We start from the raw sequence: 13,322 nt of genomic DNA on the forward strand, positions 1-13,322 counted from the left end.
CAAACTATGGCAACTTGGACCCTAACAATATATTTCCCAATGTTATAATTTTCAAGCTGGATCATTTCACACGTTTGTGTCGTCACAGTTTAGTTACATGGTTTTTAAACTGTTATCAAAATGAGTGTAAGTGAGAGGCAGAAAGAGTCTCAGTGTTGGTGGAACCTGTGGATATCTGGGACAGCTGATACCGATGTTTGACTGTTCGTGGATCATAAGAGGGTATACATGCTAAAATGGAAATGTTCTACCAAAGCGAAATACCACGTTCAATGGGACGTCAAGGGAATATCAACAAAGGGTCAAAATGCATCACATACTGATAACACCGAAAGCTTTTCATAAGCTACATTCCCCATACATAAGCATACGTAAGTGCATAAATTCAGATTTGACAAACAGTGGCAATACAAGATACAAGATGGGACTAAGAGCTTACCATCAATCTGCCAATTGACGTAATACATGTAATACATTTAAAGAAATGTTGGCCGCACATTAACTTCAGCTGATCTTTTGTGTAATAAGACTACATAGATAACACTGTATGTAAACAACTTGAAATCTTATCATTTGATGATGAATCAATGGTTACCGATAGTTACTGCTAAAATAAAATGTTGTTGCCCTAATTATCATAGCATTATTGCACTGTTAAAGAACACCTTCATGCAAAGTGTTACATGTTCCTAAATGCTGTAGTCAATTGAGCATGTACTACTACATGTACTAAACAAAATCAGTGCAACTTTGATGATTTTGGCCTATTGTTCTTTCATTTCACACCTTTTAGCCTTCTTGTTTGACTTGTGGAAGCACTTCAAGATCATACCAAATATTAGTGGAAGCATTTAAACAAAATACACTAAAACATCCTTTTATCACAATGAAACGAAAGGAATGGTTTATCAGTGTTATACGTAATGAAAAGTCACCCTTATGAAAGTGTTTGACAAGATAAAAATCTTGCTGGAGGTCTAACAATGGTATTACACTATTAGGTTTTTTCAGCTGTTGTCCCATACAATTCTTCTACATCAGGATGCTCAGAGACAAAAATGTAGACAAAAAACTGACCTTATTCATCCAAATTTGTGTTAACTAAGAATGGCTCTGGCTAAAACCCGGAAGTGTCTAGTAGATCTAAGAGACATAGCATACTGAAGAGAGGGGGAACAGAGAGAAAGAATCATGTAGGATAAAATGATAGTACTGTTGTCCTGGCGAAGGTCAGAGGTGGACTGAAAGACACTGAAGTGAATGTGAGATTAAGACCCGGATCTACTGTCACAGGCGCAACAAAAGGCGAAGTGCAAAAACAAGTGCGGATGCAATAAGTCCTGCGTACTCAAAGTATTCACTAAGAGCGGGCATGCAAATGAAGACAGGCGCAGATAATTCATTAGAAATTTGAATAGAAAGCCAACCAAAGCAAAAGTTGCCACAAGCAGCCTGTAAGCACTCTACAGGTGGGAGTCCCATGTGGGAGTCCCATGGAGGACGAACCATTAAACACACCCATCATTCTCCCATTGTGTTTTCAGCAGATTGTGTCCGTTTTCTTTTCACAATGACTTCCATGTAGCCTCGCTCTTGGTCCGTGCAAAATAAACTTGCCATTCCCACTATCGTGTCCTGTTTGGCTTTGCAAAGCAATTTTATTGCCTGTATGGAAACTGTAAATCCATTACCACAGATAGCGAGGTTACCCAGGCGGGCCTGAATTAATGGGCCGTCCTAAACTCACAAATGATGTTAAACCTACAACTCAAACTGTGGCCTATGATGAAATATCAAATGTCCTATATATTATATTCTGCCATCTTTCAACAATGTGGCAGAAGATGGGAAGTTTTAAAACTAGGATACTGTCTTCCGTAGTGGTGCTGTCGGTCAGTTATGAATTATTATAAACTATTAGGCCAATCCCTGAGCGCCTCTGAACAACACAGGTGAGAGGACTGTGTAAATCTAAAGGTGAGCGTGTTTTCTCCACAAAGCAATTAATCCAGTGAAGAGTTTTTTGGTGGTGATTTTTTGTCACCACATTCCAACCACATTCCAAGTTTATTCCAACTGGGTGATTACTTATTGGTCTGTTCAAAAGTTAAGTAACTTTCAGCTACCTCCCTGAAACTCTTCAGTGATGCTTCCACCGAACTTCTACCATTGTGGCGAAGCCCGTGTGCAAAGTTTTCAGACATGCTTGTCCTAGTTCTGAAGTAGCATGCACAATCAGCAAATAATAGCAACCCTCCAGCGTTGATAAATCACATCCGCTACCAATTTCCACAATTCCCTCCCTCTATGTTGCACTGCAGCCTTGGAACACCCACAAATGCATAAGCAATAAGGCAAAAGCACAAAGAGCAGCGGGCGTCCAAATTGATCCATATTTTTTCCACGCGCAATTGCCCTGTGCGCTGTGTTACTAGAGCAGAAAACAATACTTTTGCGTTTCTTATTAGATTTGCGCAAGCACAAACCTGACGTAGATCCGGGCCTGAACCTAAAACGAATATAGTGGCAGGAGATGAAAGACCTCAGTTAGGGTCTCTGCAGGTGTCAGAGATGAAAGAGGGCCAGAATAAGCTCAATAAAGAGAAGGATTCCTATGGAGAAGTGCAGAGAATGACCACGTCCACACTCTGAGGTGTTCTCCTGTAACAGAGGCAAACGGTAAACACACTTTTCCAGGGCAAACAGCTAATAGCATGTACATTAAATCGAGAGAGGGATTTACAGAAGCCTCTTGTGGCTGTGGCTTACTTACCCAGGCACTGTAGTCAAAGCAGGTAGCCGGGCCTTTTCGATATCGCGCGTTGCTCAGCACTTCACAGGGGTTCTCCTCCTGAACTGTTTGTTTTTGGTTAAGGGAGCCAATAGTGACTTTAACTGCCACCCAAGATAGATGATGTTTGCACCCTTAGCAAAAATGAATAGCACCGTAATGTATCTGACTGTAGAAAGGATACACTCTGTCCTGACCTGGGTCAGTCTCTCTATCTCACAGGAGCTGCAGGGGAGCGTCTCAGCCACCACAAACAGAAGGTTGGTGCTTTCTATCCTCTTTGCGTGGAACAGCCTGTGGGACAGAGTCGGGCACAGTTAGCCGACTCCATGCTTACAGGTGTGAGCGTTGGGAGGAGTAACGACACGGGGCGAACCCATTCTGCTGACACGTCAAAAACGCACCTTGAGCAGTTTCCGCAGTCCTGCAGCACATTGTACGAGTTGGTGGTGTTCGTAAAATAGAACTGACTTTGGATGGTCACACAGCTGCTTTCCTTGGTCTCAAACGCTTCTACTAGAGTATCGCCTGCAGCACAAACACAGATCTATATGTAGCATTTCCACATAACATTTGTAAAACGTTCTTGAGAAACGGCTACATTCCTATGACATCCATAAATTCATGCAGACGTTCGCGCACACAGATATTCTCTCATGATGCACAAACCAACCTGGGTAGAGCCAGCTGTTGTAGGCCAGTCCATACAGTAACTGCTGGATCACAGACCTGAGAGAGTGATCAGATTACACCTTGTGAGAGCGTGAAGCTTATTCTGGAAACATCAACAAATAACAGCAAAAGCATGTCAAGGCTACAAGAACATCATGCTGAAAAAATGGGAGCGGCAGCTGTCAAGCACTAAAAAAAAAATAAAAAATCGCCTTACTGGTGTCATTCCTGGTTTCACTTACAGTCTGGACACATTAAAAGGTTGTATTAAAGGGCACTTCACTCGCTCTTGATGTCATACGATCTGTGCTAAGCGAAGTCTCACCATGCCACTGTTGATGTCCACCAGGCCAAGCTTAGCATGTCAGCGATGGAGGGCTGGAGCCGCCATGATGAGGAGGAGAGAGACAAGAGCGGAGCAGTTACAGATGAGTGGTGCCCATCATTTGAAGAGAAAATCTAAATTGTTCCATTATCTAAAATCTATTGAGTTGAAGCTCTTACCACAAAGATGCCTCTTGTTGCCGCTCCAGTGTGGCTGCTGCTGACTGGCTCACATGCAGACTGGTATTGGAATGACTGACGCCGGCTGTAGATGGAGTTGTTGTAGAGTGCGTGCATCAAGTAAGGGTCCACATCACCAAAGAAGAGGCCTACCTGTGATCAAAAGAAAATAAAAAACAAGCATCAGTGAAACAGTAGCACAGGGTAGATTAACATAAGCTTTTCTTCTGCTTTCCACCTTTTGTTTCCTTCTCATCCACATTGTTTCCTTCCTAGATTTTTGTTTAATGAAATATTTAATTAATTTGGCCATTCAGTGATAATTAAATTGCATTGAACAGAATTTAATTGAACTGAACTGAAGTGAGTCAAGATATTTCGAGCCGAGCCGAGCTGAACTAAATTGAACTGAATTGAATTGATCCTCTAGCAGAAGCTGAATACTTTATTTATTAAGTAGGACATTTTTGCAAACAGCAAACAGCAAAGATGAAACGCGATACAAGACACACAATAATAGTTACATCTATCAATACAAATTAGTCTGGACTGAGCAAAACTTTAGGAACTGAATCGTTGCAATATCTGATTGCAAATTGTAAAAAGGACTTTCAAAAATTTTCAGTGGAACATCTAAGCAGAACAAGGTGATTACTGAACACACTTTTGATAGTCCCTGAATGCACTTCATACACCAACAATGGTACAAGCCTTCTTGAAATTTTGTTACCTTTGTTTTCATCATCTCTTTTAAAATCTCCTCGACAATATAGTGTAGCACAAAAAGAACACTAGCCGGAATATTTTGGTATAAAGTACACAGTACAAGGTTTTCTGGCTGACAAGAAATAATCTCAGTTTCTTGAGAATTGGTAGTGTGACTCCGACACAGAAATCAGCACACACAGGCCTTTACCTTTTTCCAGTGATCCCTCTGATTGGACATAACCAGGAACCCACCATCATCAATTAGATAGCAGAGAAGGTCCTAGAGACAACAAGGCATGGTTAACATCAGGAGAGCTGCACACCCACCGTCTGCAGCAGCAGACGGTGGGTGTGCAACCCGTTTAATGTCTTGGCACATTAACATGAGACACAAAACAAAATTCCAACATAAAGGCCGACATGATCATACAAAAGGAGACGACAAAATATAAAGACCAGCTGGCAAGCGAGCAAAACTGAATAACTAGAGGGGAAAAGGATACATCTTCAGACAGGCTGACAGACTTTTATTACATTTATAGTATATCACGTTAATATAATATTTTGTTAGAGGACAATCTCACAAGGCACAGCTGAGCTCACATCACGACTGTCTCTCTGACTAGCATAATCTTAGATACATAAGGAGGAAAATCGGAGGTGGAATAACCTGCTAGTGGGGAACACACCGGTCTCCCATTCATACTGTAGATTCCCATTCAAATCATAGCATTTTAGAGCATGGGTGAACCAAATCAATACATTTTTATTTCGGTTATTATGTCAGCTTTTACATATGTGGCTGTCTCTGCTGTCAAAAAAACGTAAAATGGTAAAATTCACTAGATTCACTAGTTTCTGTGTATCTGTACTGGACTTGGAGTCTCCTCCCACTGTCAGATTTAACACTCAGACTTCTTTTGTCACGTCTGAAAGCTGAAGACGATCTGCTGCTACAGCCTGGTTGTACTGTTAATGCGAAAGTGAAATAAGAAAGGTTCTTACATCAGTGTTCACTTCACAGTCCATCTCACAACTTCTGGATGGTCCACACTGTTTAACAAAATGTTTAATGAGACAATAATGTCACTTTTGCATACGTACATTCAGACTGGACTGAGTAATTAATGATCACTAGCAAACAGTGACATGTTACTGTACCTTGTGCGAGCCCTGGCGACTGTCTGACACGTTGCTGGCCAGGATCTTAAACTTGTCCACCCAGGCTTCTAAATCCAGCTTCACTCCCACCACTGTTACGTGTTGAGATTCACAGGATCAGAACAAAGAGAGCACAAAGAAGGCAAGACGAGAAGCAGTATATTAGGAAGAAGTAAGAGGACAAAGCAACCTGAGCTACGATTTTAGATGTATATTTTAGATTAAAAATAATGCTGGGAGGAATATCACGTCTCGTCATAAAAATGCATTCCTTACCTGCAGGTTTAAGCAGCTTGCCTCCTAAATTAACCTCTACAGCTGAACTAACCAGAATTCCAATAGTGCCATTTTCCGCGCCTACTGGATCATCCATGGCTGTTCAGAGGAAGAAAGTATGAAGCAAAACGTGATGAGAACAAATCTTTCACTTGTAAACCGGAGATTAGCCCATGTACTTAAGGCATACTGATCTCTGGGCTGAATTAATTCATTTAAATGTGAATGTTATGTTTAGTGAATTTGCAATTAACTATCATTATGCAATCCTTTAAAATGGGGAGATCATTGTGATCACGTAATCAACATTTAGAGTAAAGGCCCATACAATAAGATGCGCATACATTGCTGCAGTAAATTGACTTTGCAACGCACCACAGGCCATCAGACTGTTACTCACAGGCTCTTGGTGGAGCTCTGAACATGTAGCCTCTATTGTCAAGGCTGCGTCGATAGTAATTGGAGTTGAAGGGTTCAGGATCCTCATCCCATGACTCAGCAGCCCTGTAAAAACACAATAAGACAAATTGCTATACGTTTTCAGGAAAGGCATTGCTTAAAGACAGAATATACGGTGAGTCTACCAACAAAATGCTCTACTGTTAATAAAACGATATGAATCTGCACAGCCTTACTCACATGTTGGGATAAACCCGTGTTACTCCACCATCTGTAGAGGCAAATACAGCCAGGAAGCCGTACCTGAAACACAGCATCTTTCTGTCAGTACTCAGTAATCAATAATCAATGTTCAGTTCTGATACCATCTAAGTAGATTGCTGTTAGATTACTCAATGCTTCTTCTAAACTTCTGAAAGGTACGTTTTGTGCATTTAATGACTTCCTTTCATACAGCTTTTACTAAACTAAAAAAAAACCAATATATATATATGGTTCAATAATAGCTGAGGCCCACTCTTATGAATACTGCAATACCTCATTAAGGAGGATAATGGGTATGTATATAGATTTATCTTTGCATGTATATTAAGCTGACTCACGAATTGAGATCCTTGTTCTTCCACACTCTGGAGGCAAGCTGCCCAATAATGCCAGAATCCAAAATCAGGTTGTGAATGAGGCCTTGGTCACCTGAGACACAAACAAGTAGGTAAAGTGACCTCCCATCTTTGGAGCAGCAGCAGACAGTGTAAGCCACTAAAAGCCGTTAACAGACACAACTCACAGTCCTCAGATTCTGGAGTAATCTCCACCATGAGGGACAAGAAATTCTCCAAAAACTGGGTATTGTTGTCGGAAAGATGCAGACGCTTGCAGTATTCCCTGGAGAGAGAACAGAAAAACTGAGAACTTTTCCTTTTTCACCATTTAAAGAGAGAGAGAGAGAGAGACACACAGAGAGAGAGAGAGAGAGAGAGAGAGAGAGAGAGAGAGAGAGACAGAGACGGAGAGAGAGAGAGAGAGAGAGAGAGAGAGAGAGAGAGAGAGAGAGACAGAGACGGAGAGAGAGAGAGAGAGAAAGAAAGAGAGAGAGAGATCACCTAGGAGCCAGAAACACGTGTCCTGATGATTCAAAGGAGCTGGGCAACAAAGACTGCAAATCTGCAACAGAGAAAGGGAGACAGAAAAAGAGAGAGAGAGAGAAAGAGAGAGAGAGGGATAGAGAGAGAGAGAGAGAGAGAGAGAGAGAATGCATTTTCAGCTCACCTCTACATTACATCTTTGTTAAACAGGCTGGACAGTTTGAAAGCTCTGTAGCCAGGTACTCACACTGGAGCTGCAGCATCACATCACTCAGGTCTGCCTGGACGTAGTATTCATTGTAGGGGGGTAGTACCAAGCCAAGACTGCAGGTGGCAGTATCCCAAAAAGGAAGATGCATCAACAGGGGACCATGAAAAGAAAGAAATGAAGAGAGAGAAATGATCTTTTCAATCCTAGTGAGAGTGAATTCATCTCTCTCCACCCAGTCCTCAACAGTGGACTGTTGAGTCCATTTTGCTTATTATTTATCATTCCTACCATGCCAACCACTCACCTGTAATCTGTACCATTGATAGGTGTCCAGGTGTAGCCCCTGTATGCATCATCAATGTATTGCTACAATAAAGGAAACATTTCATACTTCGTCAGTCAAAGTTAGAGGTGCAAAAGCTCAGTCCATAGAACAGCACTACAATTCACCACACTTTATACAACTCTTATTATAATTTCTGTTGTTATAATTTATGCTTGAGCTATTACTTGTAGTCAGTTGTGTGGAGTGGTATATATCGCCAACATTTGAATTTCTGTTGTGGTAATACTTGTGTATTAATCTGTGATGAATTAGGTAAGAGATTAGGTCTCGATACTGAACACATCGATAACAATCAAATGTGTGTCAGTGAACTAGATGTGAAGGCTAAGGCCCGACTGAAGTGGTGAAATGCATGAAGTGATTTAAATAGAGCAGTTACTCGCCTCGTCAATTGACTTGATAAGGGTTTTGATCTGCATTTCGCCTGGTCTTCCGTCAATCATTTGTCGACGTATCTACAGTTTTAAAAAACAGAAAACAATTTAATGGCCACGTGAACTATGGGGCCTCAGTTACCTGCACAGAATATTGCACACAGGTAGGCAGCTTGTCCTCAGGGCAGATATTGTTCTGTTCACTGACCCAGCAGGAACTTTGACCATGATCTCAACAACAGAGAGGAACAGAAAATGCCTGAAACCAGAAACTCTCCAGTATCACTTGGCACTAAGTGCTCACCTCCTCTTTACTGCTGTCCTCCACCTCTGCATCAAGAAAGTCCAGTGTCACAGGCTCTGGCAGGTCGTCCAGCTGAAAGAGACAAGAAACATCAAACACATACAAACATCAAACATGCACAATGGAATACGAGTGGAACAGCACAGTAATTATTTAGACTATTTCTTAACCATCTGTGCTTGAAACCCAAACTTTTAATGGACCTATATTCCTGCCCCCTCACCTCCATTTTGAACTACCACAGTAGAAATAACATGTTCTTTGGCAGGTTAAATATAGATCACCTTTGGCTGAAGGTTAGGGTGAAGGAGAAGATATCCATTTGGATCGATGGCAAATATGTATCCATTGGCTCCAAGCTGAATAAGACAGAGCACACCCAAAATAAGCACAGAGCGGTGGGGGGGTGCAGGCAATGTGTCGGCCTGTCTCTGTCATCGTGCATCACGAGCAGAAACAAAGAAGTGAAATTGTGATTCATAGTGACAACAATGCGATACACTTACATTGTACCGTGGTGTCAGACGCTTTATCTCATCAAGATGAACATCAACTCCCATGACACCTAATATTAACTGATTCTGGCAAGACAACAGCATCAATAAATAGTTTGGAGTAGACATTCAGTAGAAAATTATACAGTGTTGTCATTCAACACAGCAAAATCCTGCCATTCAAAGGCTGTATTCACAAATACAGATAGATGAGTGCAAACTGCAATATGCAAACTTAAAGCAATGACAAAATCATTACTTATGGCATTAGCTGCTCATGTTACTACACCTTTTGTACCTGTGAGTTTCCATCCATGGTGAGATTAAATACAGGCAAAGTCCCAGTTACCACCATCCCAAGACCCTATAAAGTCCAAAGACAAAGGCCCAAACCAATAAAACATGAGGCCTATTTCTTTCAGTGTGTATATATGTTTAATGCCTTTACTATATTTGATCCAATACAGCGTTACGTTTAAAAGAATGTCAATCTATAGAAATGGGGTCATGTAATCTCACCAAGGCATCCTGATAGACATTGGTCCACTGAACCTGCTTGGCAACGCTGCCTGCCAGGACCATGGGGCGGCCCAGCACGTCCAGGTACTCCTGACACAACACAAGGAATACATGACAGGCTGCAGCTTCAAAACAACCAACAGCTTCAGGGTGCGGAAAGACAGGTGCAGAAATATGTGGAACTAGATGTTTCCACAGGATCAGTGCCACAAGGAAAACTAGAAACAGTGGATGGGGATCAGCTGTGTCAGAGGCACTAGACAAACCCACCTGGGTGTTAATCCGTATTGCACAGATGGAACGGATCTCAAAATAGTAACCTGGCAAGCGCGGAAGAAAGAAGGCAAACAGAGAGAGAGAGAGAGAGAGAGAGAGAGGGAGGGAGAGAGAGGGAGAGCATGTGTGAGAGAGATGCTACTGATATACACAGAAACCGAGCTCATCAATATTCCAGATTTTACTAGATGTTACTAGAGCAGTGACTCAGCCACTTACATCCAACAGAAAGGAAGCTTAAAGGGGAAGACCACTCAATTCTAAAATTCAGTCAAACTCACTTAAAAGCTGGAATACAAAAAAACAAATTTCCCATCGGGATTGAATCTGCTTCATTGAAAAAAAAAAAAAGGGAAATCATGTTTGTGGATACATCTGTCTGAGCTTTTTTAAATAAAAAAAAATAGCCTCTAGCTACTTCCATCAGTATTCAATGCAGTAACAAGTTTCTAAAACGTAACATTTTTTTAACGCTTGCAGTAATTAATTAGAATTTAACAGTAAAATTTGGTTGATCTTCCCAAGGTGCTGAAATGACCCAGGCCGTAATGTTCAACAGCAAGTAACACAGAATATAAACTTCAGCCAAAATCCAAGGACTGCATGAATCATCATAGGTTCATTCAGTTATTGGAAGTGCTAATCTGGACCAGCAGGGTAATATTGACATTACTTTGTTGTACTTTGCGATAGGTGAGTTTGAGGGAAAACAGGAAGGCTAACACACGTTCCTCCACTACCCAGCCAGCCAATAGCAATCTGCGCACAGCTGATTGACACCTCCGAGCACAGAGCTCCTGCTGTAAAGTTTACCTCAATTGGTCAGATGTCCCAGCCACAAAATTTACTTTGATAACAAATAGCAGAGCAAAGGTGCTATCGCATTCTGACATATTATCTTACTCATTTCCCCAACATGGGGATTACTTTAGCTGAATTCAAACAAAATGTCAACTCAGAAAACCTACCTACAGTGGCAGGACAATACCAGACGGATTCATGCAACATATTTCACCTGAGTCTCATGTGTCGTGTCATGAACAGTCCATTTGTGGTCTATAAACTGCCTCTGTTTGTGCTAGTTAATTTGCTCATTGTTGTTTATATTGTGTATATTTCAATTCAACAGTTTCAAGTAGACTCATGTTTCAAAGTGCTAATTCCAGCGATGTGCTTGAGCTGAGTGGCCTATTCAGAGAGAGATGGCAATGAATGTGATAATTATCTGGTGATCTAAAAATACCTGTGCTCACCTAGTGTTGTTGCTTTACACATGGCAGGACTGCCCAACCATTATTTACAAGTGCTTGTTCGTGTTACTTTTAACAATGATCCTGTTTGGAAATGGCTCCAAAAATAATGCCACTTCAATCTGCTTCTGACAGCACATATTATTTTATTTGAGAAGCTGGACTCTGGACATCATTTTGCAGTAATGCTACAGAACCAGGAACTGTAATCTTATCTCATGAAAAAAAATTATATTAGTATTTAAATAACCTGGGGCCATTCAATTTGTATTATGTAATTTTATACTACTACAGTATGTGATATCGAGAATAGTGAAATTCTGTGACATTTCCATTTCACAGTGCAACATTTTTTGAGTCCACTGCACCTGAGAGAGAGTTGTACACAGTGACCATCATCAGGTGAAATAATCCCATAGAATCCCATAGAAACTCCAACTCACCTTTATTGGTGCATGCAATCCACTGTAAGGGTGTGACATCATAGTTGTGCTGACCCACAGAGAAGGTAAATACTCGAACCTGAGGGGAGGGAAATTGAAAGAATGAAACATTTGGTATCAAAGGGTGAAGCAGCCAGACGGCTGAACCGTGCTCAGAGGAAACCAACCGTTTTGTTGGGCCAGTTGTATTGCACAAAGATATCCTGAGCTCTGTCCTCTCCTCCATCAGTAAACAGCATGATTATTTTATTGCAGTTCGCCCGCGGGACATTTGTCTTCTACAAAAAAATGAAATAGAAGAGGAAAATTAATGAGAATAAACATTGTATAAACGAGGAAAGTGGGCGCCATAATGACAGTTGGGTCGGTCAATAAGTGAACAGTGTGTGGCAACCTTACTATTGACATAATCACCACAGGATCTAGATCAATGTGTCATTTACATTTAACAGCTGGTTGAAGGCAAAATGAAAGCCAGACTTGTAGTCAGTGGTGCCTTTAGCCTGCATCTGCTGCACTGCGTCTTTGAAGATCTTTTTGTTGCGCACGTTAGCCTGGACTAGGTGCTTGAAGCAAGGAACCACAGCCTCTGCCTTCTCGTTAAACTGAAACACAGAAGAAGACAGGGTCCGGGGCTCAGAAATGAAAATAATTAAGGACACGAGCAGAACAAAGCAAAGAGAGACAGACAAGAAATGATAACGAGTCAGACAGCGATAGAATGATGAGTGAGATGAATCAATAAGCGCAGCAGATTCCCACCCTGGCCACGTTGACATAGTCATCGTCAGACAGCGTGTCGAGCATCTCCATCACTGACGCCTTGATCAGTTTCAGGGTGAGTCCACTGACACTGCCACTCCTGAGGGGTGACACACTTCAGTATTAGCCCAGTCACATGCTCAGACACATTCAGTATAGGCAAGAGCAAGTGTAAACAAATCAATATTACACATCCTGTGCACAAACATAAGCCCCTAAATATAATATATATGAATCTGTTGTTTTTTTGACCCATTGTTTATCCAGTATTTCTTCACTACAGTATGGGAGTAATAATACAGTTAAAGGATGATGTACCATAAGAAATTTTACACAGTGACAGAATTTTTTCATTATATAAGCAGCACAAAATGGCAAAAAAAAAACTGTAGCACAACTGCAAATAAAGCAATTGAAACCATATTCTTCAAATCTCATTCAGACCAGATTGTGTTTTCTGCTTGTTCTTAAATGTTGAACATGATGAGCAAAGCAGCCATCAGTAGCATCATTGCCATTATGCTTCATGTTGATGACAGGTCAGACTTTGCTATTTTTCCTATTCAACTCAGGTTAGCCTTGCGAAGTGGAGCCAATGAATGACCCATTATCACCACGATGCATGGTAACCATGACGACAGTAAAATATCTATAGGCTGCTTTGCTTGACCATGAGTTTGAATGAACTGTCAAAACATGTTTTATCTAATGTAGCAGAGAGCTTTAAGCTTTAATGGTGAAGTGTGT

At 41.2% G+C, this 13,322-nt stretch overlaps 1 protein-coding gene across 1 annotated transcript in view; it reads right to left on the reverse strand.

Annotated features, from left to right (window-relative positions):
* Nucleotides 1–2,565: 2,565 nt before the first annotated feature.
* Nucleotides 2,566–13,322, reverse strand: part of cacna2d2b (calcium channel, voltage-dependent, alpha 2/delta subunit 2b) — a 29,058-nt gene continuing 18,301 nt past the window's right edge. Inside the window, exons 10-38 of the mRNA XM_071912664.1 lie at nt 12,576–12,675; nt 12,257–12,418; nt 11,981–12,091; nt 11,814–11,892; nt 10,115–10,164; nt 9,845–9,934; nt 9,624–9,689; nt 9,338–9,412; nt 9,116–9,190; nt 8,832–8,903; nt 8,537–8,608; nt 8,112–8,173; nt 7,844–7,920; nt 7,615–7,675; nt 7,299–7,396; nt 7,114–7,204; nt 6,752–6,814; nt 6,513–6,616; nt 6,113–6,211; nt 5,837–5,928; nt 5,681–5,728; nt 4,884–4,955; nt 3,968–4,120; nt 3,789–3,841; nt 3,465–3,520; nt 3,196–3,319; nt 2,976–3,085; nt 2,774–2,856; nt 2,566–2,661 (exon numbers count right to left, since the gene is read on the reverse strand). Coding sequence (XP_071768765.1) covers nt 2,566–2,661; nt 2,774–2,856; nt 2,976–3,085; nt 3,196–3,319; nt 3,465–3,520; nt 3,789–3,841; nt 3,968–4,120; nt 4,884–4,955; nt 5,681–5,728; nt 5,837–5,928; nt 6,113–6,211; nt 6,513–6,616; nt 6,752–6,814; nt 7,114–7,204; nt 7,299–7,396; nt 7,615–7,675; nt 7,844–7,920; nt 8,112–8,173; nt 8,537–8,608; nt 8,832–8,903; nt 9,116–9,190; nt 9,338–9,412; nt 9,624–9,689; nt 9,845–9,934; nt 10,115–10,164; nt 11,814–11,892; nt 11,981–12,091; nt 12,257–12,418; nt 12,576–12,675 — 2,494 coding nt within the window. The remainder of the gene's footprint in view (nt 2,662–2,773; nt 2,857–2,975; nt 3,086–3,195; nt 3,320–3,464; nt 3,521–3,788; nt 3,842–3,967; nt 4,121–4,883; nt 4,956–5,680; nt 5,729–5,836; nt 5,929–6,112; nt 6,212–6,512; nt 6,617–6,751; nt 6,815–7,113; nt 7,205–7,298; nt 7,397–7,614; nt 7,676–7,843; nt 7,921–8,111; nt 8,174–8,536; nt 8,609–8,831; nt 8,904–9,115; nt 9,191–9,337; nt 9,413–9,623; nt 9,690–9,844; nt 9,935–10,114; nt 10,165–11,813; nt 11,893–11,980; nt 12,092–12,256; nt 12,419–12,575; nt 12,676–13,322) is intronic.

Source organism: Centroberyx gerrardi, chromosome 5 (genome assembly GCF_048128805.1).
Source record: "Centroberyx gerrardi isolate f3 chromosome 5, fCenGer3.hap1.cur.20231027, whole genome shotgun sequence".
Classification (NCBI taxonomy): domain Eukaryota; kingdom Metazoa; phylum Chordata; class Actinopteri; order Beryciformes; family Berycidae; genus Centroberyx; species Centroberyx gerrardi.